Genomic DNA, 25,524 nt, shown 5'->3' with positions numbered 1-25,524 from the left:
TTAATTTGTGCTTTCCAAATGCTTTCTATTAACTGTGTTTCTTATGAAAGCAATTTTTCACTGATTCAACAAGATTGTTTTCACTTATCAAGATCTGTTTTTGCTTCAGAGTGAAGGGAACAGAATCTCTATCAACTAATGTGTTGGTAAAACATGTTCTGGTTCCCATTTACATGAATCAATCGCAACAAGAAACATGCTGTATTGCCATGTGGTGTCACCAGCATGTTTTCATTTTCTCTCTCTCTCTCTCTCTTCTCTCTCTGCTACACTCCATTTATTGAACACTCCATTTATTGGATGTCTGTTTAACTTATCTCTCCTATGCTTTGATAGTCAGGAAGTATGTTCAGACAGCTATATTATGTCAGTTGAAGGAGAATGAAATCAAAACGTGTTAGAAGGCGGCCCATTAAACTAAGCTCTGTGAGGTCATGCGGACCAATTAAAACAACACATTTTCTTAAATTCGATCTCCCTTCCCATCTTCTTTGATATGTTCTTCCTTTGTCAGGGGCTTCAAGGATTGTTGTCCACCTTACTTCTATCAGTCTCTTAATGTGTTATAACTGTTATAACTGTGAATGAGGTAGTGCTGACTTTATTCTATGATGTGTACTTCCTCTACAAGGAAGATGTTATTTTTCATGGAGGTAATAGTCCAAGTCAAAATAGCTGACAACTTCAAATCTCATGATGTAATGTGATAATCAGCTCATGAGCCAATCACATAAAACCCTGAAATAATGGAGAATCTCTGGCTTTTGTTCTTATCAATCAAAGATGTGCATGTATCATTGATCAGACATGGCAGGTAGAGTTCAAAGTTTAATTTGATTTAGAATTTTAAATTATGCTCTTAATAAAAAATTCTCTACATTGAACTCTTTTGAAGTTCATCAGCTTGTCGCTATAAAAAACAATAAGGAAAAGTCAGTTTTGCAGTATGAAGAACACTGGCTGAGTACAGGTGAGTGATTTCAACAGTGAGAATAAAGAGGTAGAAGGTGCTGAGAGAGTGAGGATGGAAATTCCATATCAGTGTTAACATAGGGAGCTTTAATGTTAATCCAATTAGCTTCGGTCTATGTTGCAACACCCCTTTCCCATGTATTCCTATTGTATACTGAGTCAGGGACTTGATTAAAATTAATACCATATGGCAAGGCAAGGCAGGTATATTTATATAGTATATTTCATACAGAAATCAATTCAAGGTGCTTTTCTGAGTGTCCATCATAAGGTGTTTTGAGAACAAACCGTAATATAACAAATATCAGATTTTAGTTAAAAATAATTGCAATATAAATTGAAATAATAATATGGCCATGAGGAGGACCATTCTTGGCCTTTCAAAGAATCAACAGGAATGAAATTGTATATGGGAACCTTCTTGTCATTATTTCACTACCCCAGGCTCTTGTCAATACAACCCGGTAGCTACGATCACAAATCAATGCCTGAACCACTGGTCCATGCTTGTGATATACCTCCCAGAATTCTTTACATCCTAATCACATCATTGTTGTACTGTCATTCAGGATCAAGTCACTATGGTCACAAAGGTTTTCCAAATTTTTCACATCCTTGTAATGAAAATCTCGAAAAAAGAAAGTTATGCTTAAGGCAGATATTTAATTAGCCTACTTTCAATATAATAAATAGCTTTCTAGTCTACCCACCGCATTTGTGTTTGTGGTAGATTGTTTGCTTAGTGTGCTCTGTGATGTTTGATTGTAACCATTGATTTAATTTAGTTTTTAGCCTTCCCTTTCAGCCTATTACAAGTATCCAAGAAAAGAAAACGTACATGTGGCCATCTACTGGCCAAGTAGGAGCATCACATCACATATGTATGTTTATGTTTATGGGTGTGTGTGTGTGTGTGTGTGTGTGTGTGTGTGTGTGTCTCATTTATATATATATATATATATATATATATATATATATATATATATATATATAAAAGAATGCAAAGAAAGCTTTTAAAAAATTTTTTTTGTTGTTTTATATTTCTACTTTAATGCAGTTATAATGCTAAATGATGAACGGCATGCTCTTACAGGCAATTATACATTAAATTCGTTGTTTAGCATCATAATACTACATACTTTTTAAAAATGTAAAAGTATAAAAATTGAAATTATTTGACGTTATAGTTTATAGACAACGTGACAGGTTTGACCCTGTTAAGCCTAAAACCTAGCTAGATGAGGCTCTATAAAGCCACTCAAAGAATTCATTATCCTGAAGGTCAGATTTCCTTACATTGAGAGTTTATGGTAGAGAATAACACAGTGAGGGGTTTGGAGACAGGCATGCTTGACACACTATTTTGCTTTACATGCAGTGCAAACGACCGTTTAATTATTAGGTAAAAGTAAGATAATTGAAATGATAGTGTGGAGCAGTCGGATTTTGCTGTACACACCCTCGCATCTAACCGAACATGCCCACTACCGTTACCCGGAAGTATGCAGAATTCCCAAAGATGGCGGAGCAAGGTCCAATGGCGATAGCTATGCGGCTAAGAAACCAACTACAGAACGTGTATAAACTTGACCCTCTAAGAAATGAGGTAAGTGAGGGAAGTTTGTCACAATACAGCATAGCTGCTTGTGCCAGGCATTTTATCGACTCCTCGTGATACAGTATAAATACGACTCTATGCGCCTGCCACCGCGCGCTCGCCCGGACGGTGGAACATGCAGCGTCTTTGCGCAGGCGTGAGTGCGAGAATCAAGTGTGTCGTTCCCCATCACAAGGGTTTTTGTTTGTTGTTGTTGTTTTCTCTGGAGTCCTTTAAATATTGTACATGATAAAATTTGTACATTGGGCTTATGTCGGAACATTTTCGATTCGACGTTTCTCTTTCGGTCTGAAATGTTGAAAATGAGTACATCCTCGCGGTGTGCCGTAGATAGCTCTGTTAGCCGGTTAGCATGACAAGTGAACAACTGCGTTTATTGATGTCAGACACCAACTCCTCTTGCTTTGATTTAAAACCACATTCGCGCTGAGTACGCAGAGATTTGCCAGAGTGTAGCCTATTAGTCACTGAACACATATAACCAAAAATCTCTGTGGTTACCTCTGTCTTACCTTGACCCCCCGCGTTCACTGATGCTGTGACCGGGGCGATTAAGATTCCCTCTAGTCAGCTGTTCCACGATACGGTTCACGACAAGTTTGTCCGATATTGGACCCTCACTGGCTATAGCAAATATCTAAATTAAATCGCTATGAATAATTTTGTTTTACCAACGTTACTGTATGGGGTTTGTTAGAGCGTCCGGTAATTTCAATAGTGTGCAAAGATTTAACCTCAGATCAGAGCCGCGTGGTAATAACGCGCAGTACTCGTAGCCCGTTCGCGTGCGCAAGAGTTTTGTTGGGCAAGTCCATCGTACCAATGTAGACGTGCAAACTTCAGAGCTGAGGTTCCGGAGGAAAAGGAAAACGTGGCTTGCGTTATTGAATAGATTTAGTGATTTCAGATTCTTATCCTGTCTGATTTTACAGGAGGAAGTTAAAATAAAAATTAAGGATCTGAACGAACACATCGTGTGTTACTTGTGTGCGGGATACTTCATTGATGCAACAACTATTACCGAATGTCTTCATACCTGTAAGTTTTGTGCGCTCTTGCTTCAAACACACTCAGCAGCCGTTTTATTAGAAACACATTGTACCTATACTTACTAGTTTGTTAGATTTTTAAGTGTACAGTTCAAGATGCTGTCCATCAGTTTGCATGCAGAATTCCTCAGCCCTTCTGTTCCTTTCATACCTGGTCAGCTTCTGACCACAGGACTACCACTAACCAGATATTTAGGCAACAGACCGTTCTGAGTACAGCATTAAGACATGATATAGTAGTGGATTTAAGCTGTGTTAATTTGATCAGGATAAGAGTTGGTCCTGGGCTTTTTTACACACGTAGTCCTGCTGGGCAATGCAACATGAGCTACCTACAAGGTGTTTCAGGTGTAAATTACATGGGTGTACTTCAAAGGATTCTCTCAAAAATGCTGGCTCAGCTGTTAAACAGCCCTTTTCAACTCTTAATGTGTTCCTAATTAAATTTAATACATGTTTTTTGTTTATTTTTCTCTCTAGTCTGTAAAAGTTGCATTGTGAAATATCTCCAGACCAGCAAATATTGTCCAATGTGTAACATCAAAATTCATGAAACACAGCCCTTGCTGAATCTTAAGCTGGACAGAGTAATGCAAGACATTGTTTACAAATTGGTCCCTGGACTACAGGAAAGTAAGTAGCCCTACATCGCAATAGACCATTTGAAGAAGTGGTATTAGTTACAGAATATTCAAAATTTGTTTCTTCTTGTGCTTCAGGTGAGGACAAGAGAATCAGGGAATTTTATCAGTCAAGAGGCCTCGAGCGTATCATACAGCCGGGTGACGGTAACCAAGTTCATGTTCAACTTCACTGTAAAGGAACAGGAAACTTTTACCATAAACTTAAACAGCGGTTTGATGCTCAGTTCGCTTTTGCTGTATGTCTTCCCCATAGATTCATTGCCAGACAATACAGGATTACCGTACACCAGCTTCGACCACTCTAAAGCCCATTTCTACAGATATGATGAGCAAGTGTCACTCTGTTTGGAGAGACAAAGGTAAGAGCACAGTTTGGTTTATTTTTATTGTGCACTTCCTGTGTGGCTCACTTGAAAGAAGGCGAGAGAACGGCTTTTAAATCAGCCAGTTAGGTGTCTTTTGTCCTGCTGTGTAAATGGACACCTGACTAATACAAATTGTCCACATATGCAGTTGTCTAACTGTAGCGCCTAGCTCTATTTAAACGCTAGACCGTTCTCTGCTCAGCAGCAACGCAGGCACATGTAAAAGCTGGAGCAACGCTGCTGTGAACTGGCACACGCATAGCAGCACAACACGCTTTACCAGCGCTGTCTCTCTGGCACACTGACAGAGGCGCACCGCCCACCTCGTGGTGGTGGCCAGTCAGCAGTGCTCCTGTGGTCAGAGGTTAACCACTGGTGCAAGGGGTGAAGGGTGGCTGATGCATTGTGCAGCACGCAGAATTAAGTCCGAGGTGGACACAGGTATACCTTTTAAAGTAGGCAGTGAATGCAGGTGCAAAGTGTTCCAAATATAATGGCTGGTGAGTATACATATATTGCTTGCATACATGTACATAAGAGAAAAGCATTTTGTAGCCTTGTGAGATATACTTTCCTGTGTGTATTCATAATAAAAAAAAAAACATAGGAAAATAAGAATTGTGACAAAGGTCACAGGTGGTGTAAAATGCCAAAGTAAATATGAAATGCTGATAAGATTGCATAGTGGAAACTGGTGCATAACACAGTAGGCTTGGGCAGGATTGTAAATTTAGACAAACTGTTACCATGATGAAAACTGTAGCATTAAGGTACAGTTAAGCTTATCGTGTTGCAGATGTGACATTTTTCTCATATTTGTTGTGTATCCTAAGTGATCTGTGGAGTTGAAGTGAGAGAGCGACAAAGAATTAAAGCATAAAATATCTTAATTCTGAGGATTAAAAACAATGATATATAAAATGGCTTTTAATTATGTATAATTCCTGAGTAGATATCGATTTAGTTTTTGACCGTCACAGACCAGCTCAGACACGAACATTCTGCTATAGTTATCGTCTGTCGAATTTTTCAGCTGTTTGTACCAATGACCCTTTTTCTTATACTCATGACTACAGCCATTTAAATTCAGTGAACACTTACCAGAGTATTCCTGTTGAGATTTGTTTTTATTTTACTTAATACTATTAACAGATTGTCTGTGTGTGTTTGGCTGGAAAGCAAAATATTGCCAAATTGGGGCATTGGCACCTTTGTTTGGGACAAGCTCATCTATTTTTCATGTTCTTCGAGAGAGAAGAGCACATGTTGTGTAGCTTCTTTGTTTCATTTACATGTACCCCAGCAATCAATATTTTATTTGGCTTTTCAACTGGTGTTAAATAATTACATTTTTTGTTAGTGATATTGCATTTGTGTGGCCTGTAATGAAACGCAGTTTTTTTTTCTATTGAAATGTTTAGTTAGCCATTAAAATTATTTAAAATATAGCAATATTTGGTAACATCTTTAATTGGTCCATGGCTACAATTCAATGCAAAGGAGAGTTTTAATGTAATTGTCTAACTGATGGTAGTTTCTCTTATTTTATTATCAGCTGTCAGAGTAGTTACTCTATTGTGTAAATGTTTGTTTCTTAACTTGTCCATTTGTGTTCAAAATAATAGCAATGTGAGTAAAGCTCAGAATCCTTATAATAATTTTTATTTCCATGCATTGGCAACGCTGCACATTATATTCTAAATCAAAACATGAAGAAAAATATCAAATTTTTAATTGCTTAACAGAAAATGAAGAAAAATGATTATTGGGCTGTTCAAAAAAATAGCAGTGTCTGCATTTTTCTTCACAAACTCAAATATTTACTGTATAAACTGAAAATCTTTAGGATTTAGCATTGCTGTGAATCACTAAACTAATATTTAGTTGTATAACCACCATTTCTGAGAACTGCTTCACATCTGTGTTGCATAGAGTCGACCAACTTCTGGCACCTGTTAACAGGTATTCCAGTCCAGGATGATTTGACAACTTTCCACAATTCCTCTGCATTTCTTGGTTTTGCCTCAGAAACAGCATTTTTGATGTCCCCCCACAGGTTTTCTATCTGATTAAGGTCCAGGGATTGGGCTGGCCACCTCATAACTTTAATTTTGTTGGTCTGGAACCAAGATGCTGCTCGCTTACTGAGGTGTTTGGGGTCGTTGTCTTGTTGAAACACCCATTTCAAGGGCATTTCCTCTTCAGCATAAAGCAACATGATCTCTTCAAGTATTTTGATATATGTAATCTGATCCATGATCCCTGGTATGCGATAAATAGGCCCGACACCATAGTAAGAGAAACATCCCCATATCATGATGCCTGCACCACCATGCTTCACTGTCTTCAGAATGTACTGTGGTTTGAATTCAGTGTTTAGGGGTCGTCTGACAAACTGTCTGCGGCCCTTGGATCCAAAAAGAACAATCTTACTTTCATCAGTCCACAAAATGTTTCTCCATTTCTCTTTAGGCCAGTCCAAGTGTTCTTTGGCAAATTGTAACCTCTTCAGCACGTCTTTTTTTTTTTTTAATAGTGGGACTTTGCATGGGCTTCTTGCTGATAGATTAGCTTCACACAGGCGTCTTATAATTGTCACAGTACTCACAGGTAACTTCAGACCGTCTTTCATCACCCTGGAGCTGATCATTGGCTGAGTCTTTGCCATTCTGGCTATTCTTCAATCCAATCGAATGGTAGTGTTCCGTTTTCTTCTACATCTCTGGTTTTGCTTTCCATTTTAAAGCATTGGAGATCATTTTAGCTGAGCAGCCTATCATTTTCTGCACTTCTTTATACGTTTTCCCCTCTCCAATCAACGTTTTAATCAAAGTATCCTGTTCTTCTGATAAATGTCTGGAGCGACCCATTTTTCTCAGGTTTTCAGAGAGAAATGCATGTACAACATGTGTTGGCTTCATCCTTAAATAAGGGCCACCTCACTAATTGAACTCTACACTGCTATTATTTTGAACACGCCTGTTTCAATTAATTATTCAATTACACAATCTCAGGAGCATGCATATCATGAATGTTGGGTCTGATGGTTTTCTATGACTCTACTACACCTACTGGTAAATTATTTGCCATGTAGTAATATAATTTCTACCAAAAACAGTGATTGATCTGGTTAGTGATGTTGGACTGCTGTTATTTTGAACACAACTGTATATCATTATGTTTCCTATAGTCACCATTGTTAAAGAATTGCTATAAATCTGTCAAGATGTATTCTAACTACTGTAGCACACACCCTCAAGTGAGTATTCAGCCAGATATACTGGATGGAAGAAAAAGCAACTAAGAAAAATTAGATTATGGAATCCTCCAGAACTTATTATTTTGAATGTTACATTTATCAAGCAGTAACTGCTGGATTAGTTTCCACAGTCGAGCAGATGTTCACTCCCCCAATAAAATGTAAAAGGATTTGCCTCATCAGTTAGCCGGGGTTTGTGTTTGCGTTTGCTGTTTGTTAATTGGTTAAATATGAAAAATCCATGAAATGCTGGTTCATGGCTCAACTCCTGTAAATCCCTCTTGACTTCCTCACTTTTGAAGACTAGCATGGGTTGGCCCTCTCCTGTCCAGCAGAATCTCTGTCATTATAACTGAAGATGCTCACTCGGGTCCCCTGGGTTGCTTATGGTATTGCAGACCAGATTTTCCACCATAGGTCTTCTATGTCAGCCCCTATACACTGGAGTCTTTCTGTGGTTAGTCTGTCATCTTAAAAGCCCACCTGAGCTTTTCACACATCACTGCCTCTCTCCGTCCTTCCTGCTATGTTTTGCCAGTAGCAGATGTTTCTCTCATGGTTAATTGTCCTTCTGTATTGTGCCCTACAGAATTGTGATCTTGACGTTTATTTCTTTATGTTTTTAAAGAATTCCTTTGGTTTTAGAAAAAATTGTGTATAAATGAAGCTAATTTGTTATTTATTTTTTGTTTTTGCAGCTCATCTTTGTCTGGAAAAGACAAAAATAAATTAACTTTACAGGTAAGACACAATGAACAAAGTAGAAGTAAGTCTAATGGCTATGATGGTTTTTATAATGATCAGAGTATGTGAGCGATGCAGAGGGAGAGCGGAGTAGAGTGATACAGTTTCATCCAGTGTGAGGATCAGGTTTTCATAAAGCTGGTGTTTCCTCTCACTCCAAGATCACTCCAGTACTGCTCCAGTGCAACATGTGACATCGGCCTTTAATGAAATTGCACTGTATAATTTTTACAAGCTTGGAGACCATGAAAATGATCAAAAGGTCCCTAATTATGTCCCTAATTAAAACCCCTAATAGAGAACACAAGTATGGTGAGGTTCCTACTACACTACTACAAATTAAGGATTTGTTGTGGAATCTAAAAAGACATGCCTCAAAAACATGTAGTATTCCATCAATAGCCCCTGCACGATGCACAGCAGGCCAAACAATATAGTTTTTTGGTTAAAATAATCTTGAAAGAGGAAATTATTTTAAGATTATCTTAGATAAAATTATTTTTGCAGCCTGCTGCTGTTTTCCCTTCAGTTCCATAAAACATGACAGCTTTCTTAAAGTGTGTTTTATCTCATTTTGTAATGCATATTAAAACAGAAGCATTTTTTTCTGGCTTGAGTGGGCAGCGAGGACTGGGGTAATGGAGACAGTGCAGCAGAGATGGAGCAGAGGGACTGCAAAGCTCTCTGAGCAAGGAGCAAATGAGTGGGAATAAGAAAAGCTGGAGCAGAGTGATTACGGAACACTTTGCGAGAGCAACGGAATTTTTTGCCATTCTACACCGCTCACATACTCTGGCTTCTATAATGGGTTTTGGATTTTAAACATTGGTGATATGGCAGTAGCCCTTGAAGTAGTCTTTTTTTTTTTTTTTTTTCCCCTCTTGTGATAACAATATTAAAGTGTTCTCCCTGATCTCTGCAGCAGAAGTTTGTGCGCTGCTCGGTCAGAGCTGAAGTCAGGCACCTGAGGAAAGTATTGTGCCATCGACTCAATGTGGAAAGGCACCAGGTCCGTCCTTTAATTTCTTCCCCCTGCTCGCCCTGCTTGAGACATTGTTTCAGTAGAACTTTAATACTATAGATGAATTAACGAAATATACAGCTAAATCAAATGGACAGCTGTCTAATTCATTGTATGTTTACTGGTACTTTTTGCATTTTAGAATTTTATTCAGTAATTTGAAAGGTGTATTTTCAGCATGTTACTTTTTTCTCCTGTTGTCATGGCATGTTGTCAGTCATTCCAGACACTGGTTTCAGTGACTAACCCTTTATTTAGTGCTTTTCACCTCCCATGGAGGATCTCCATTACTGCTGGGTGATATATAACATTTTTCAATAGATTAAGCACAAAAGAAATAATAATATGGAAAAGTCAGTATTGCAGTGTTGACAGCATATGCTCAGATGTATAGGTAAGTGAAGGCAACAGTGAAAAGGCAGATGGGGAAGGAGGGTGGAGCCTCATCAGTGTTGTCAGAGAACGTTTAATTTACTCCAGTTTGTATTAATCTTATTACATCCCCATTACCTATGACTTTATACACTGCCATAACATTAAAAACCACGGACAGGAAAAGTGAATATCTGTGATTCCGTACCTGTCAAGGGATGGGATATATTAGGCAACAAGGGAATAGTCAGTTCTTGAAGCTAATCTGTTGTCTATGGAAGGACAATGGGAACCAGCGATGGCTCGTGGGATCCCAAGGCTTACTGATGCACGTGGGGAGCAAAAGCTAGCTTGCTTGGTGCAGTTCCACAGAAGAGCTGCTGTAGCACAAATAGCTGAAAAAGTTGCCTATTATAAAAAGGTGTCAGGACACACAGTTCATCGCAGCTTGCTATGGGGCTGCCTAGCTGGAGACTGATGAGAGCACCCATGCTGACCCCTTTTCACTGCTGAAAGCACCTACAGGGGGAATGTGAGCATCAGAACTGCACCCTGGAGCAATGGAAGAAGGTTGCCTGGTCTGATGAATCATGTTATCTTCCATCATGTGAACAGCTGGGTGCATGAGTGTTGGTTACTTGTGGAAAAGATGGAACAATGATGCAAGAAGGAAAGCTGTTGGAAGCAGTGTGATACTATGGGCAATGATCTGCAGGGAAACCTTGGGTCCTGCATTCAACTGGAGTTTACTTTTATGCGTACCATCTACTATTGTTGCAGGCCAAGCACACCCCTTCACTGCAATGTTTTTCCCTAATGGCAGTGGACTCTTTCAGCAGGATAATCCTTCTGCCACACTGCAAAAAAAAAAAAAAGTTCAGGAATGGTTTGTGGAATATGACAAAAAGTTGAAGGTGTTGACTTGGCCTCCAAATTCCCCAGATATCAAGAGCATCTGTGGGGTGTACTGGGAAAACAAATCTCATCCATGGAGGCCCCACCATTCAGTACTTAACGGATCTGCTGCTAACGTCTTGGTGCCAGATTCAACAGTACACCTTCAGAGGTCTTGTGCAGTCCATGCCTCGACAGGTCAGAGCTGTTTTGGTGGCACCTACACAATATTAGTCAGGTGGTTTTAATGTTATGGCTGACTGATTGGTGTATATAAGGTGTCATTACCATGAAGTTCACTATAGCTGTATTTGTCTGTACATTGTCAATACAGGAAAGGTATTGCCTTGTATAAAAATGTCAGACAGAAAGAACAGTAGAAAATTTAGTTAAGATGATAGTGACTCCCGGACATATACCAACAAAGCAGGACAGATGTTGCTGAACACAATATTTGCAATAGAGAATAAGCACAATTTAACTGGGGGTGTTGGGGACATATCCTCACCACTTTCTGAAATGGCAGATTTCGTCTTCACTACTTTTTGAAAGTGTACTCTGAAAATATTTTATATAATGTCTTTCTGCAGATGCCATAACAGAATCAGAAAACGATCGTGCTTATATTTTGGCACAAGATGCCGCGACGATAAACGCGGCACAACTAACAAAATAAAACGAAACAAATCATTTTTATCTAAATAAATAGTTAACAGTTGTTCTGCGAATATACATATATATTACATATATAGTATTGTATTGTTTAACTGTGATATGTTTAACAAAGACGGCCACAAAACCTTTCACCTTTCTTTCATCCTACGGTTGATTTCTTAACAGTGAAAATGTGTGCTTGAGGACTTGATTTCTTAAAGCGAACACGACTTTGAGGGGCAGCTGAAGTGAAAGCAACACTTGGTCCCATTCTTGTCTCCGCATTTTTCAAAGCAAAGTTACGCCTGTGCAATAGATGAATGTGGTAAATAATTTTAAAAATACAGAACAAAAACTTGGATAAAAGAAACCTTTTTGAGCTAGCTTCATTGAGACACATCTGTTCATGATTAACAAAACGTTAAAATGTTTGGCAAATAATTCATTTCCATATCTTATACTATTGTGAGAATAGTTTTCGACTCTATATAGGAAATTGTATGAAATTACACTGTTATTGAACATGAATAAATTACTTTGAGGAAAAAAAATAATATATTGAATATCATATTTCAGTTCAAAATGATTGCAGTAAGTTATACTGCAATCATTTTGAACTGAAATGTGATATTCAATATATTATTAAATCTATATCACCCAAATCTACTCCCAATATGTGTCATAGGAGCACAGTTTCAATATATTTATGATACAATAAAAATGCACTGTTAAAGATGGCATACAATGGCATAAAATGTAATTAGGAACTTTCCAAATGAACACCTAAGTTAATGAACTAAGTTACTGGCGAGACGTGTATGGTTCAGGAGAAAAAAAACATGTAGCTCTAAAACACTGAACATGTCCTAATAAAGGTTGCAGTGGAGTTTTTTTTTTTTTCTCTTTCTCTTCAGATCAAAAATTCATATGTTTTAACTGCCATGCCTTTGTCCTGCCCCACTCTCTTCGTGTGTGTGTGTGTGTGGGGGGGGTCTTCTATTCGCTAGGTCCAGATGTTGTTTAATAATGAATCTCTACCAGATCACATGACTATGAAGCGACTATGGCTCTCCCACTGGTTTGGAAAGGTAGCTTCCATTCTTTATTCTCATAAATCTTATGTAGTTTATAATAGCTATTTCTTTAAATGTTTAATAATTTATAATAGCTATTTCTTTAAATGTTTAATAATTTATAATAGCTGTTTCTTTAAATTTTGCTTTTGTGTTTGGAATATTTTAGAACACTAAACAATGAATAGGATTATACTCATGAGTAGCACAGAAGCCTAATTTATAAAGTAATAGTAAGAGCCAAATATCTGGTGATGCTTTGTGGTCTGGTAAAAGGAATGATCAGCTGAAGTTTTCTTTTGCCTCATGCACTGTATGATATGAAGGCAGAAGATTCCGGTAATACTGACTTTCTACACACTCACTATTCTTCTTTTATTGTTATTGTTGTTATTTTAGGCCCAACCACTGGTTCTCCACTATGCCATCAAGGACAAGAGAACAAGATAGGATTGTATAATAGTATCAACTGGTGTAAATAATTTGTATTTCACATATTCTATTTTAATAGTTTTTCTGTGCATATATACTTATTTTTTGTTTTGTATTTTTGAAAAGAAAAATAAATTTAAGTGTAAAAAAATCTATTGCTGTCCAAAGACTACATTTTTGTTACTCACCTAAAATCGGTGATCCATCGATATATCGATACTTAATATGGTTTGAGAGGCTCGCTTGTTCAGTGTTCAGTAGTGGGAACTAGGTTAGTGGAAGTGCAATTCTAAACACGAGCACAATGTGGCAGTATTGATATTTCAACGTGTTTCAGCAAAACGTCGCCTGTAAAAACGGTTATTTAAACAGTTCGACGCACAGTGCCACGGGCTGGCCGTACTACTTTTGTAATGACCAAGCCTGAGAATGTGCCATCAAATCACGCAGAATGTTTTTTTCAGCACTTTAAATAATAATCAAGCACAAATTCTAACAAACAGTTCAAAATGTGTCAAATGACCAAATATCCCATCTAAAAGCGTTTCTAATTTTCAGTGTTAAGAAAATCGTCCAGGAAAATGACTGTTTAGATTGCATGTTGGTTATTGTAATTATAACGTGAGCTATTGATAAAATTACGTTAAGAAATTGGAGCACTGGGTAGCAGAGACAGATGGTGCGGGCAGACATTTTTTCGGGTTTCGAGTAAACACGTTAAATCAGTGAGTATTTTTGTTTTATTTTGTGTTGATGGAGCACTGCAATTTCCATCATCGAATCATTACGGAAAAGCTAAAAGTAAATGCCAATTCAGTCGCTCAGGAACTTTGTTTTGTTTATTTAATTATTTTAAGCGGTCAGCTCTAAACTGGCATGTAGTCATATCACAATTGTGGCATACGAACATGTTTAACAATAGCTACAATTTCCCGTTTAACGCACTGACAATGAACACAGCCTAACAGAGCAACCACTGGAATCGATTTTCCTTCATTTATACCATAGCTTAGGAAATCCACGTAGCGTTTATGTCACATCGCCGTATAACTATTTACAAAGCTTGTTTGTTTATCATATTCAGAACCATGATGTTGGTTTAGCTTTGCCTGATCGAGTGTATGAAGCACCTCGATGAATAGTCCTCCGTGCAGCCCATATTACACTACGTGATGCCATTCAGTTTCGACCAGCTTTTATGCTAGGACTTAGATATTTAAAACTTTATTTAGGTAGTTTAAGCAACAAATACAGGTAATGTATTGATTTTGATTTTGGTTACAAATTGCAGTCTAATGCTATGGTACGATATCCCAACTTCCATTAAGAATTATAAGATTTTAAACTTAGGTGAGCTAACCATAAAACAAATAAATGTCGATATATTTTAATACATTGCAGTAACATGTTTGCTGATAATGAGATTGTTAATATGTAAGTATCTTCGCTTAATAGTAAAACGTCTGGATCATCCACTAAATCAAGACAAGATTGTGATGTTTTTGTTATGTGAATCATGATTATAGCCTATATTTTTCGTTCATGTTTTTTTTTTTAATTTTAGTAAATTGTTCTATCTTAATAGTATATAGACTGTAATCTACGTGAGAATGACCTTAAATGAGTTATGCAAGTAATAAACCACTTTCATCTCCAAAACAGGATCACAAATTGACACATCTAACATGTAAAATGGTATTTATAAATGCTACATAACAAGTCTTTCTGTTGCATTCAAACAAGATCCACACTGATGTCGACAGGGCCAGGGGCAGATGTTTTTCCTAACAATAACTGTCTTGAAGTGTGAATGTTGATATAACCTGACTAGCAGTATTTGCAGTCAGAACCACTAAAATGTTCAGTCATGTTGCAAAATATTTAGAATTCTTATGTTGCGAGAACAAATTCTAGCAAATCACACGCGCCAGGCGTTGCAAAAGAAGAGACAGAGAAGTCTGACTTTGTTTAACCGGCAATGACAACTCGTTATTGGCCCTTTTTCGGTCCTTCCCACAATGCCCTCATAAAAATCTACTTGACTTTTCAACCCTTACTATTCCGAGCGATTAAGTCATTTGTGCGCCTGAACGCTCCGTTTTCTTCCTGACCAAAACCTCTGCCTTGATCTTCTCGCAGCTGATACAAATGGACCGAAAGATATTCAGCAGACGGCTGTTCGGACAACGCGGATGCGGAGAGAAAGAGGCAACAGTCCTCCCATTTCTTTCGGCTTCCTATTGAGATTTATTCATTAGGAACCCCATGCTAATCAATTGCTATTCATGGGCGTTTTTCAACACACGCATTTAAAGGGGCACAGATGCCGGGCATTATTTCGACCCGACCGACTGAGACTGTTTATGTGCGGCAAAGGCGGGTTAACTTAATCAATCACGTTGACTAGTTTGGGTTAGGGAAAATTCATAAACCATATGTCGCAAAGGGGAAAGCAAGCTTTTTGTTGCCAGCCTAGAGCGCTAAAGTCATTGTGACAGGCTTTTTTTACGAGGGCATGGGGCGGGGGGGCGGGGGGGCGGGGGGGGGGATGTTCAATTGCCCCTAATTGAGCTCGAGCCACTTAACACATACAATGACTTACCATGAGAAGAGAACACGATTTGTTAAGACAGGACAGACCCCAAGATAGCATGTTTACTTATAGTAATATAAAAGGCCTATGTTATGCTGTTGTTGATGTTAATCCGAATAGTGGACGCACAACATATTTTAGTTATAAACCTAGACTACAGCTTTCACTACAATCAAATAGGGTAAAGGGGAATTAAAATAAAGAATAATACAAATAATAATTATGATAATAATAATAATAGTTATTATCATTATTATTATTATTATTATTATTATTTGTTATAATAATGCTTAAAAATAAATTACATGCCAGGTCAATAAATACATTTCAGCCAATATATTCACATTGCCATCAAGATGCAGAAATGCACTTAGAGGCTCAGATTAGAACTTCACAGCAAGAAACAACGTGAAATATCATATACCCTTTATTTACATAAATGGTGATTAAATAGAATGTTACAGTAACTTTATCGTAAAATGCATCGTAAGGTGACATACACATAACCTTGCCTCCTGTTATTTCACTAATTTGGCCATGAAGATCTATTCAAAATTCATAATTGTACAATTGTACAATTGTTCATATATCAATAATACGGAAGAAAATGTTTCAGCAATTGTATCTTATCCTCAACAGGACTATTTGTTTTAGTGAATGCTTGTCAAATTGCAAGCCTATTTTTACACTGTATAAATATAAATATGTCTATATATTTGAGAAATTAGTTGAAAAATCACATTTGGCAGATACGTATCATTAGCAGCTATAACGATGTAAATAGTGTGATGGTGATGATGAACTGTGTAACAAAACAATTGCACACGTTTCCCCTCAAATTATGTGACGAAATAAAACTTAAATGTACATACACATGTTGCAGTCGTGATCCTGTACCACAATCACTAATCAATTCTCATATCCTACTGAATGAAAATGTACTCCTGACGCACGTCTTCAGTCTGAAACGGGGAAATCTTGAAGGCTTTCCAATCCTTGCAATAAATTAAAACATGAGCGAGAGAAAAACATCCTTTCAATTTCAAACTCTTCCGCAGAGTCAGCGTCCGTGCAAAAGTGAAAAATGCCCATTTGTGAAAATAAGGGCCTATTTTCAATCGTCCACTTCAATTTCTTCATCCTCCTCAGAGAACTCGTCTGTGGTTTGGCCTCTGGAAGAGGGCGGTGACTGAGGGAAGGCTCTGTGGCCGTGTGAAGATGGAGATATACTGGGGGAGATTGGACCCGATCCACCCTGGGGGTCATCCATGTCTTCCATGGCCACCAGTTTCTGCAATGCCTGCGGTGGGATTTTCTTGAGGGACTCAACGTCTGCCTTCATTTCTTCCAAGTCTCTCTTGAGCTTGGCTCGTCGGTTCTGGAACCAGGTGATAACCTGCGCGTTGGTCAGACCCAGCTGCTGTGCTATTTGATCTCTGTCGGCTGGTGACAGATACTTCTGATACAAAAAGCGTTTTTCCAGTTCGTAGATCTGATGGTTCGTGAAAGCGGTGCGGGACTTTCGTCGCTTCTTGGACGCCTGTCGTTGGCCGAAGGCGTTTAAATGTTCACGACCTTCGAATGGAAAGACAGAAGAGTTAAACTCTCAGATCTCTTGGGAATAATGTATGGTTGTGAGACTAAAATGCGCATCATGCCATGTGCTATATGAAGCTATCGTGTATTAGGCCGTGGTTGCTCAGTCCAGCTGCGCAACAGCTGTTTTTGATAAAATGAGAAAGTTTTCCCAAGCAATACATTTATTAACTCCCAAGCAAATCAAAACAATTCACGAGTCAATCAGTAATCAAGGGACAGGGCATTCTATGTCTCTGACAATCACACACCACCATTGCTGTATATCTGACTGACAGTTCACCAAGGACAGTAAGAAGTCTATGCATGAGACTCCTGTGCATAATTATTTTAATGCACATAGTTTCCTAAGCAGAGGCTACATGTAATAACATGCTTTCGCATATTAGAATAAACATTTGGCAGAAAGTCAAAATCATAACAGAATTACACTTGTAAAAATAGAATACTGCCACCTTAATAGCATTCCCGTAACAATTAAAATGGAATAGCGTGCCGGAATATGTCGCTGAATATTTGACATCTGACAAATAATGTCAAAGACTGACAGTGTTCAGAGCATACAAGACCTCGCTATATGCCTCAAAGTTTTCGCTACTGCATTCCAGCGAAACGTTAAATTGAAAATAAAACTGCGGCTGAAGGAATATATGCACGAGTCACAAAAAAAGGCTAACAAAGAATGCTTTCGGTTATTTGTTTGAATTTGAAACACGAAAATATTATCAGTAATATGCATATCAGTGGAATAACGACAATACAATACAAAAGAATTATTTACCTTCTGCTGCTTGTATAACGCTGACTTCAAGACCTTTAAATGTTTTACTTGCTAGCTCCTCCAGAGCGCATAACGGCGACGAAGGAGTGGTGATACCGTTGCGAACCGCACTCGAGCCAGTCACTTTCTCGAGCGCTCGGGGTGGGCAGAGATTAGCGACCGATTTCTTTACAGAAGGTTTGTTTAAAATATCCTCAATACTAAATGGGGTGAGAGGCTTGTTGGAGTTGGCAGGGGGTGGGAGTTGGTCCAAAGGACCCCGTCTCCTCTCCTCGCCGCTGGACTGCAAAACAGAGCCTGTCTTCATGTCTTTACTGGAGGTCATCGCAGTCCTAAGAAACAATTTCAAAAAAAGTTTTCTACTTCGACTGATTTGCCTCGACCGTTGGTTTATGCATATAATACCACGTTTCAGGGCCTTATCGTTTTCTTTAAACGGAATCTTTGAAGATCTTCAGTCTGAAATGCTCTTCCCAAAACACCATGCTTCAGGCGTAGGCTGCGTTCTCATAGGCACCACAAACGTAGTCCCCTTGTTTGAGTCCAACTTTTTCTGAAGAGCCCCATGAAGATCTTTAGGAAGTATAACGGCACTGGCTGGGGGCCGATTCGCTACACGAAAATAAACTGTCTCGGAGAAACAAGAAAGATCAAGCAACTGCTAACGAGTTATTGTTGATTGGGCGAAGTTCAATTAGAGAAACTCTACACTACTTGCTGACCTGCTGCTCTGTCTTAAAGGGCCAGACCATAATAATTAATTGGACGCGAGAATAGGAGGAGTTTCCCCTGCGGTGTTACCGAAGTTTAAAGAGAAGGAAGACGGCTCGAGATGTTTATGCATCTGACACCCCACTCCCACTTAGAGTGAACCACGTGTTCCACGCGTACTGTTCTCTGAAAAGGAAGCGTTAGTGCTCATTAAAATAATACTGGTAGTGTTCCTTTGACTCAATTAGTAACGACAGTGTATACTTCTTTCAATCGGTTCTGCAAATCAGAGTGATCTCATTATTGCTGAGGCTAATTATTCAAATATCAAGGACCGTTATGAGGATGTGAGCCTAACACTCAAACAGCCTCCACATGATTGGCGAACCACTAACCGCAACAAACCTCACAGCATTCTATTTACATCCCTCTACTCCACAGAATGAATAACAATAATACAAATAACTACTTATATATTATTTTATCTTTCTTGTCAAATAAAAAAACGTTGTGACTCTAATTTCAGCAATCAAGAAATATTTCAGTGGCGAGAATAATAACGATACCCGAAAAACTATAGCAATTTTAAACTTAAATGTAAGACCTTTGTGTATTATTAAACAATGTTTATTCAAATCAAATCGTATTCATAAATAAGTTGAAAACAGGATTAAAAGCAAATTATTAATCGGTTAACATGTCTTAATTTATAAACAGAAGTGTAAAAAACAACAACAACACAATCTTTCTTGTGCGTAGTTAGTTTTTTTTTTTTTCATTTTTAACTCAGTAGACCATTAGAGTCAGTTTGAGGATGATTACGTGTAAACGATTCAAGGTAAGTTTTAAGTTACGTTGCAGACGACCGGAAAATTTTCCAGTAACACACCGCTAAAGATGAAATCGGGACAATGCGTTGCTCCTTTAATCCACGGAAGGCAGATGCAGGTAAAAAGCGGATCGACGTTCATTTGTCACGATGGATGGCGCGGTTTTTGTCTCTTCGATACGTTGGACAGTGAAATCCATATTATGTCTTGAGGCATCTCCTTCGTTGTGTACACATGGGAAACGTATCGAAAAGCTTGCAGTGAAAAACAGGTAAGTCTCAGTCGTGCTTTTAAAGCATGGTGCTGCGCTGCAAAAACAAAGCACTGTATTTGTATTCTATTAATATCTCAGTTTGTAGATGTGCATGCGTGCTATGTTCTTCGTCATTAATTGTAATGGTACATTATAGTGTATATTTATTGTTATCTACCAAAATTCCAAATGAGATAATTCATGTGCTATATTTAACACTATACGAGGATATTTTGGATTAATAATTTGGAAATCTTTTGCTAGCTCTTTCATTATACCTTATATTTTTCATGTCTCAACGTTATAATTATTATTATTAGCTTAATTAAAAATGTATAGAAAAATTGAAAATATATTAAATAATTTATTGTATCCATTCTTATGTGTTTATATGTGGTAAGAATATATTTTTGTTTGATGGTTATTTGTTGAAGACTAAAAAGCAGGCAATTACGGAAAGGTGATATTGATTTACAAACATAATGAATACGCCCAATATCAGTTTAGAAACAATATGCCCACTTTAATTCGTTTATCCATAATTTGTAGAATTTATTGCACATTTTGTGTCCACGATTTTTTCTACTACAAGGTTATTTATTTATTTATTTTAAGAAAAAAAAAAAAAAAAAAAGACATGGCAGAGGGCTAAAATGACGTCACCATACAATGAGATTCATCGGGATTTTAATCGATTAGAGTGATAGATGTTTCTCTTACACGAGCCGCTGGCGATGAATGAAAGGCTTGCCGAAACACGGCATTGTCCCTGCCAGAAGTACCATATGGTGACATTCGTACAGGGACCAAAACAAGCCAGAAGCCTACGACTAGTAAAGCGGCACGACATTCTATTAGGGTGGATTCAGACCAGTCCACGTGGGTGACACTGAGCCTATATGAATATGTTTATGGGAAATGAGTAACAATTAAACACACACACACACACGCACACACACACACACACACACACACACACACGCACACACACGCACACACACACACACATACACACACACACACACACACACACACATAAAGTCTGAGCGGGAGATGCTTGAAACTCCCTCAACGTGTGACAATGCGATCCGTGAAAAGTTTTACTACAATAGAGTCTCTTGTACTATTTATTGCTTGTAATAGTGACCTAATATACTACGTGCTTTTTTGGATGAATGACGTTTGTTGTTATACTTCATGTTTCAAAACCTAGTTGTGTGTACAAAGCATGTATTGTTAAACAGTTTTACTTTCAAGTGGCCACCCTTAATTATAATAATATAAACTTTTAGCAATTTCTCTTGATGAGCTTTGCGCTGGGTTGAATCTATACTGTTAGATTTGTCAGCTGTAAGAGTGAGTGTATTTCAGCCAGGAAGAGTAAAGCAAGGCCCGTTGAGCGATAGATGGGTATAATATTTCAATGTGAATGGATAGAATTTCTAATATGGAGAATGATCGCATTTATGCGCCAACAATAGCACTTCACACTACGCCAACGAGGATGGGCAGCGTAACCGAAGCGCCTCTCAACGCACTCAGCGTGGTGTTACATTTCTCTCAAGTGCGACAATCATTATTAGTTCTAAAGATAAGTCTAAGGAAATCTCGTTTCCCTGCATGCTTGAAAAAAATCTTTACGTTCTCTGGCACAGCAGCGCCAATTCGAAAGGTTGTCTTTGGCCTAATTTAAACGTTAATTAGAAACAGAACACCTGACACAATCAATCATCAAGTCTAAAGGGAAGACGGGTTTTATTTTTGCTGCAGTTCTCGGTCTCGTGGCCAGTGTGTCTGCAACGCAGACTTTTCTGCGCAGATATTTTACATAAATGACAGTCCTGGTTAGTGGAAATATTAAATCTACATCCAGAATTTTTTAAGCTGTTTTTATTCCTCGTGGAGGAAATGGATGTAATTTTATGGCTAACTAAATAAAAAATACCATTATAACATTCATTCAGATCACTGCCTATCTCTTTATTTTAAGTGCTCTGCATAGTGTCACACCCTTTACGCACCAGCCTTACCAGTTTACCATTCTAAATTCACAAGTTACCTTTGATTTAGAAACGTGAAATATCAAATGAAGAATGTATTAATATAGTGAAGCAAAATAGTGTAAGCTTCACAGACCAAATTCATTTATCGTATCAAATGTGCTCACAGTAATTTTAGTTGTAAACACTTGTGAGGCGCAGCTAGATTAAAAGATGGGCTGATAACTCATAATTCGCTCTCATTTTATGATGACTACATTTCTCACGCGCTTTCAGTGAACAAGAAAATGAGGCACAGGACCAATCTATATCCACCTTTTCAGACCGAAGCAGGTGCAACAATTCTGATCCACGTTTTAGTCCTGGAATGCACTGAAGAAATTAGCTAAAACATAATTTCTGCATATATAACAATAAATCGACAAGGTAAGTTATAGGCATTTAACTGAAGCTCATTCGTGTTGTACTGTGTCCTCAAGACGGATCTGTTGCTGATAGAATTTGCCCTCCCGCCAGTTGCTTTCTTCGGTTGCCTACTCCAAACAGCTGTACTAAGTACAGTATACACACGATACGGGGACATACGCATTAACATGGGGTCATGAGGTGACTTTTAACCGTGCCATACCAAGTGAGATATGTTTGGGGGTAGTTGTAGCCACTCCGGTGATTTCGATTATAGCTGTATTTTCCACCAAGCCTACACTCTTCAGCCTACACCCACTGACCTAAATCTGGGGCTATTCCTAACATCATTGCGATGGCGATCAAAAGAAGAATATACTGTTTCATAATAATAAAAAATAAATAATGCTTCTCAGTGTAGTAGATGCTAATCAGTTGTATGGCGGATTTAACCCGTGAAGCGATTTAAGATGTAACCTTATTGACTTGTGCACACGTCTCAGTTTGGTGACGTATTCACTAGAATGAATAATTAACCCTCTCGTCTGCGTGCCTATGTGAACAATCACCACATGGTCAAAATTGCCTAAAAATCATAAACTTACTAAGATATGACGAGACGGCAGAATCTAACATGCCTACCGGTGATTTGGGGCATGTTATAATACATGCTGGGACAGAATATATATGGTTTCAGTCGAAACTAAAAGCTGATAAACCAGGCTTCTTGGGCAATAGAAAACTCGATAACTCTTAATCTTTGTGAACACCTACAGACATACGAACTCAGATCAATCAAACAAGAAAATCTTGTTTAATAAAATAAATAAATAAATAAAATGATTAAATTACTTATTTGTGAAGCTATGTTTATTAGTCAAAATCAAAAGCATAAAAAAACTAATAGAATAGAAAAGGTTAGATGTCATAAATTAAAACAATATAGGCTCTGAAATATTTCCTTTTTACGTGACAATCTAGTGATGACGGTAAAGACAAGGATGACAATGATGGTGATATTATTATTATTATTATTATTATTATTATTGATGAACACTGATAAATAGCAAGAAGAAGTGTATGCATAAATTATGCATAGCAATTTCATAAATTTAAGGAAATTTATAGTAGCCCAAAAAGGCTTGTCCACTAGAGCTTATATATTTCGCATTAAGGGGTCAGAGATTCAAGAATATTGCGGTTACACAAGAGAGACACAAACGTTCAATAGACTGCTCTGTCTTCTATGCTCTGTTTATGGCGTTTAATGTCATATTGATTATTTTTTTCATTGATTTTGACAGCCACAAGTCAATTAACCACCAGTAAGATCGGAAATCCATTAATTTAGAGGTTCGAAGAGGCCTCTGGGTTAATTGTGTGTGGCACGTTGGGAGCGCGTGTGAAGCTTATTCATTGCTGTTTTCTGAGTTGCTGGCGCATGGGCTTGTGTCCTCATTACTAACAGTAAGTAGCTTCATTATCCACGTTTGTTTAAGGAGAGCACGATTAGTGGCAAAGTGGTATCCAAACCCATCTCCTACACGTCACCGAAACAACAATTAAAGTGTTGGCGTTGCCCGCTGTTTTACATCCCGTGTTGCTTTTGGTGGTGTCATGTTCCGCGGTATTTAGTACCTGTTGATGTTTTCTCTTTCAGTGGATGACAAATGTTTTGGACTCCCGACTGGGCGCCCTCCCGGAGCCTCAAACTGTGGACAAACGGTCGCGCGGTCCCCTGCCGGATCAGAGGGCCTGGACCCCCACGGGAACAATGTTGCTCCTCGCCAACGCTCTATGGTTGGTTGGAGATCATAAAAAGAGGCGGAGGAAAAACCCCGGGAGCTTTTTCCTCTATTTTCCAAGACAGAGCACATGTGCGTTTCGGAAGAAATAGAATCAGTACCACTGATAAAGAACAATTAATGATACAGATATGTCCGTGTGAATTCGATGTAGCCACTACTCATGGTCGAACGACAATTTATTTGTTGGTCCCACATTTAGGTCAGAACACATTTCGGATGTTTTATTGTTTATATATCACATCACGACAGGCTACAGTCCGAGGTACACAAGCGGGATCGGGCAAGACAATTCGTGTTAGGCTTCCGCCTCCACATATCACGTACCTAAAAATAAGATTCGAACGTTCGAACACTCTAAATGACAACCGCTTTCGTTCCTTCTAGAACCCTCCTCTTCTCACCTGAATGGACCGCTGACGTTGCACCTCCCCACACTGATGGACACGCGCAATTACGCACATCTGCGTCGTGGTTTCCACAAAGACGCGGTTTTCACTAAGGGCTCAGGCCACGAGATCATCCTAACAATCATTTTTTATGCTAATTCATTGTTAATATATAATGTACTAATTATAGTTGCACTGATTGTGTATAAAACGTATAAAAAATAGACATTAAAGTGTAATCCATACGTTTAAAAAGCTGATTTTGAATCTAAAAATGTAATAAAAAGTTATTTCTGATATGAATCATAGCCTATGTATTTAGAGTTCTACCCACACGTATTTGATTCAAAATTATTGATATATGAATATTACAATTGAATTAAAATTAAATAAAAATTTAGAAAATTACATTTAGTACATATTTAGTACCTAATATAACAAGTCAATCTAATAAAGCAGCATCAGCAAAGACAACACCAAAATAATAACCGCCACCACGGTCACCACTACCACAACAACAAAAATAATAATGATAATAATAATTGTGAGTGATGGTGATAATGATGATGATGTTGACGACCACGACGTCAACGACGGTGACGATGGTGATGATGATGATGATGATGATGATGATGATGATGATGATCTTGGAAGGTAAAAAAACACCACACACGGCTTCACTGCAATTGTACAAAAACATAGAATTGTACAAAAATCCAACATGTCGTTCTCAGTACATTCATGCAGCATTTGACAGTGTTTTGTAAGTAAACCTGGAGATCTGGAAAAAACATTTAAAATTCGGAATAAGTCAACCCTTTCCTAAACACACACACACACACACACACACACACACACACACACACTGGATGCTGCTTTTGTGAGTAACGTCATCTGAGCTGAGGAAGAGAAACGACGCGGTCTGATCAAGGCAATAATGATGACGGTCAGCTATGGAGACCTAGAATGATGTCACCATGGTCACACGACGAATACACAAGATTGGTTAAAGTTGAAGGAAAAGTGATTTTATTTCGTAAATCATAGCCGATGATGTATTATTA

General features: G+C 38.1%; 2 protein-coding genes and 1 long non-coding RNA gene across 8 annotated transcripts; 2 read left to right on the top strand and 1 right to left on the bottom strand.

The window, feature by feature from the left end:
- Window positions 1-2,449: 2,449 nt before the first annotated feature.
- pcgf1 (polycomb group ring finger 1) lies at window positions 2,450-13,243 on the top strand. Of its 6 annotated transcripts, none has more exons than XM_081699202.1 (10): window positions 2,474-2,578; window positions 3,523-3,628; window positions 4,120-4,272; window positions 4,359-4,427; window positions 4,537-4,642; window positions 8,606-8,648; window positions 9,577-9,660; window positions 10,987-11,136; window positions 12,600-12,680; window positions 13,065-13,243. In XM_081699202.1, the coding sequence occupies exons 1-10, from the start codon at window positions 2,492-2,494 to the stop codon at window positions 13,113-13,115; spliced, it is 930 nt and encodes a 309-aa protein (XP_081555328.1). In that variant the 5' UTR covers window positions 2,474-2,491; the 3' UTR covers window positions 13,116-13,243. The 6 variants fall into 6 exon arrangements, with proteins under 6 accessions (XP_026872317.2, XP_081555328.1, XP_026872310.1 ...); XM_027016509.3 differs by having other exon boundaries at window positions 9,574-9,660; XM_027016516.3 differs by lacking the exon at window positions 10,987-11,136 and having other exon boundaries at window positions 2,450-2,578; window positions 9,574-9,660.
- Window positions 13,244-16,099: 2,856 nt separating this feature from the next.
- lbx2 (ladybird homeobox 2) lies at window positions 16,100-18,853 on the bottom strand. Its single transcript, XM_027017093.3, has 2 exons — window positions 18,068-18,853; window positions 16,100-17,265 (listed from the first exon to the last, which is right to left on the bottom strand). The coding sequence occupies exons 1-2, from the start codon at window positions 18,390-18,392 to the stop codon at window positions 16,805-16,807; spliced, it is 786 nt and encodes a 261-aa protein (XP_026872894.1). The 5' UTR covers window positions 18,393-18,853; the 3' UTR covers window positions 16,100-16,804.
- A 789-nt stretch (window positions 18,854-19,642) lies between these two features.
- LOC113581331 (uncharacterized) lies at window positions 19,643-24,744 on the top strand. The gene is made up of 3 exons (XR_003411058.2): window positions 19,643-19,879; window positions 23,927-24,066; window positions 24,459-24,744. It is a non-coding gene; the product is annotated as an uncharacterized LOC113581331 (long non-coding RNA).
- The last annotated feature ends 780 nt before the right edge of the window (window positions 24,745-25,524 follow it).

Source organism: Electrophorus electricus, chromosome 16 (assembly GCF_041902795.1).
Source record: "Electrophorus electricus isolate QZ-2024a chromosome 16, ASM4190279v1, whole genome shotgun sequence".
Lineage (NCBI taxonomy): Eukaryota > Metazoa > Chordata > Actinopteri > Gymnotiformes > Gymnotidae > Electrophorus > Electrophorus electricus.
This window is presented reverse-complemented; position numbering and strand designations above follow the sequence as displayed.

Bases quoted from the DNA above. Each gene is read 5' to 3' on its own strand.
- pcgf1 (XM_027016509.3), top strand. From the start codon at position 2,492: ATGGCGGAGCAAGGTCCAATGGCGATAGCTATGCGGCTAAGAAACCAA. The intron at 4,273-4,358 runs GTAAGTAGCCCT...CTTGTGCTTCAG, and splicing joins GGTCCCTGGACTACAGGAAA to GTGAGGACAAGAGAATCAGG. The intron at 4,428-4,536 runs GTAACCAAGTTC...TCTTCCCCATAG, and splicing joins TATCATACAGCCGGGTGACG to ATTCATTGCCAGACAATACA.
- lbx2 (XM_027017093.3), bottom strand. From the start codon at position 18,392: ATGACCTCCAGTAAAGACATGAAGACAGGCTCTGTTTTGCAGTCCAGC. The intron at 17,266-18,067 runs GTAAATAATTCT...TTCCATTCGAAG, and splicing joins CGTTATACAAGCAGCAGAAG to GTCGTGAACATTTAAACGCC.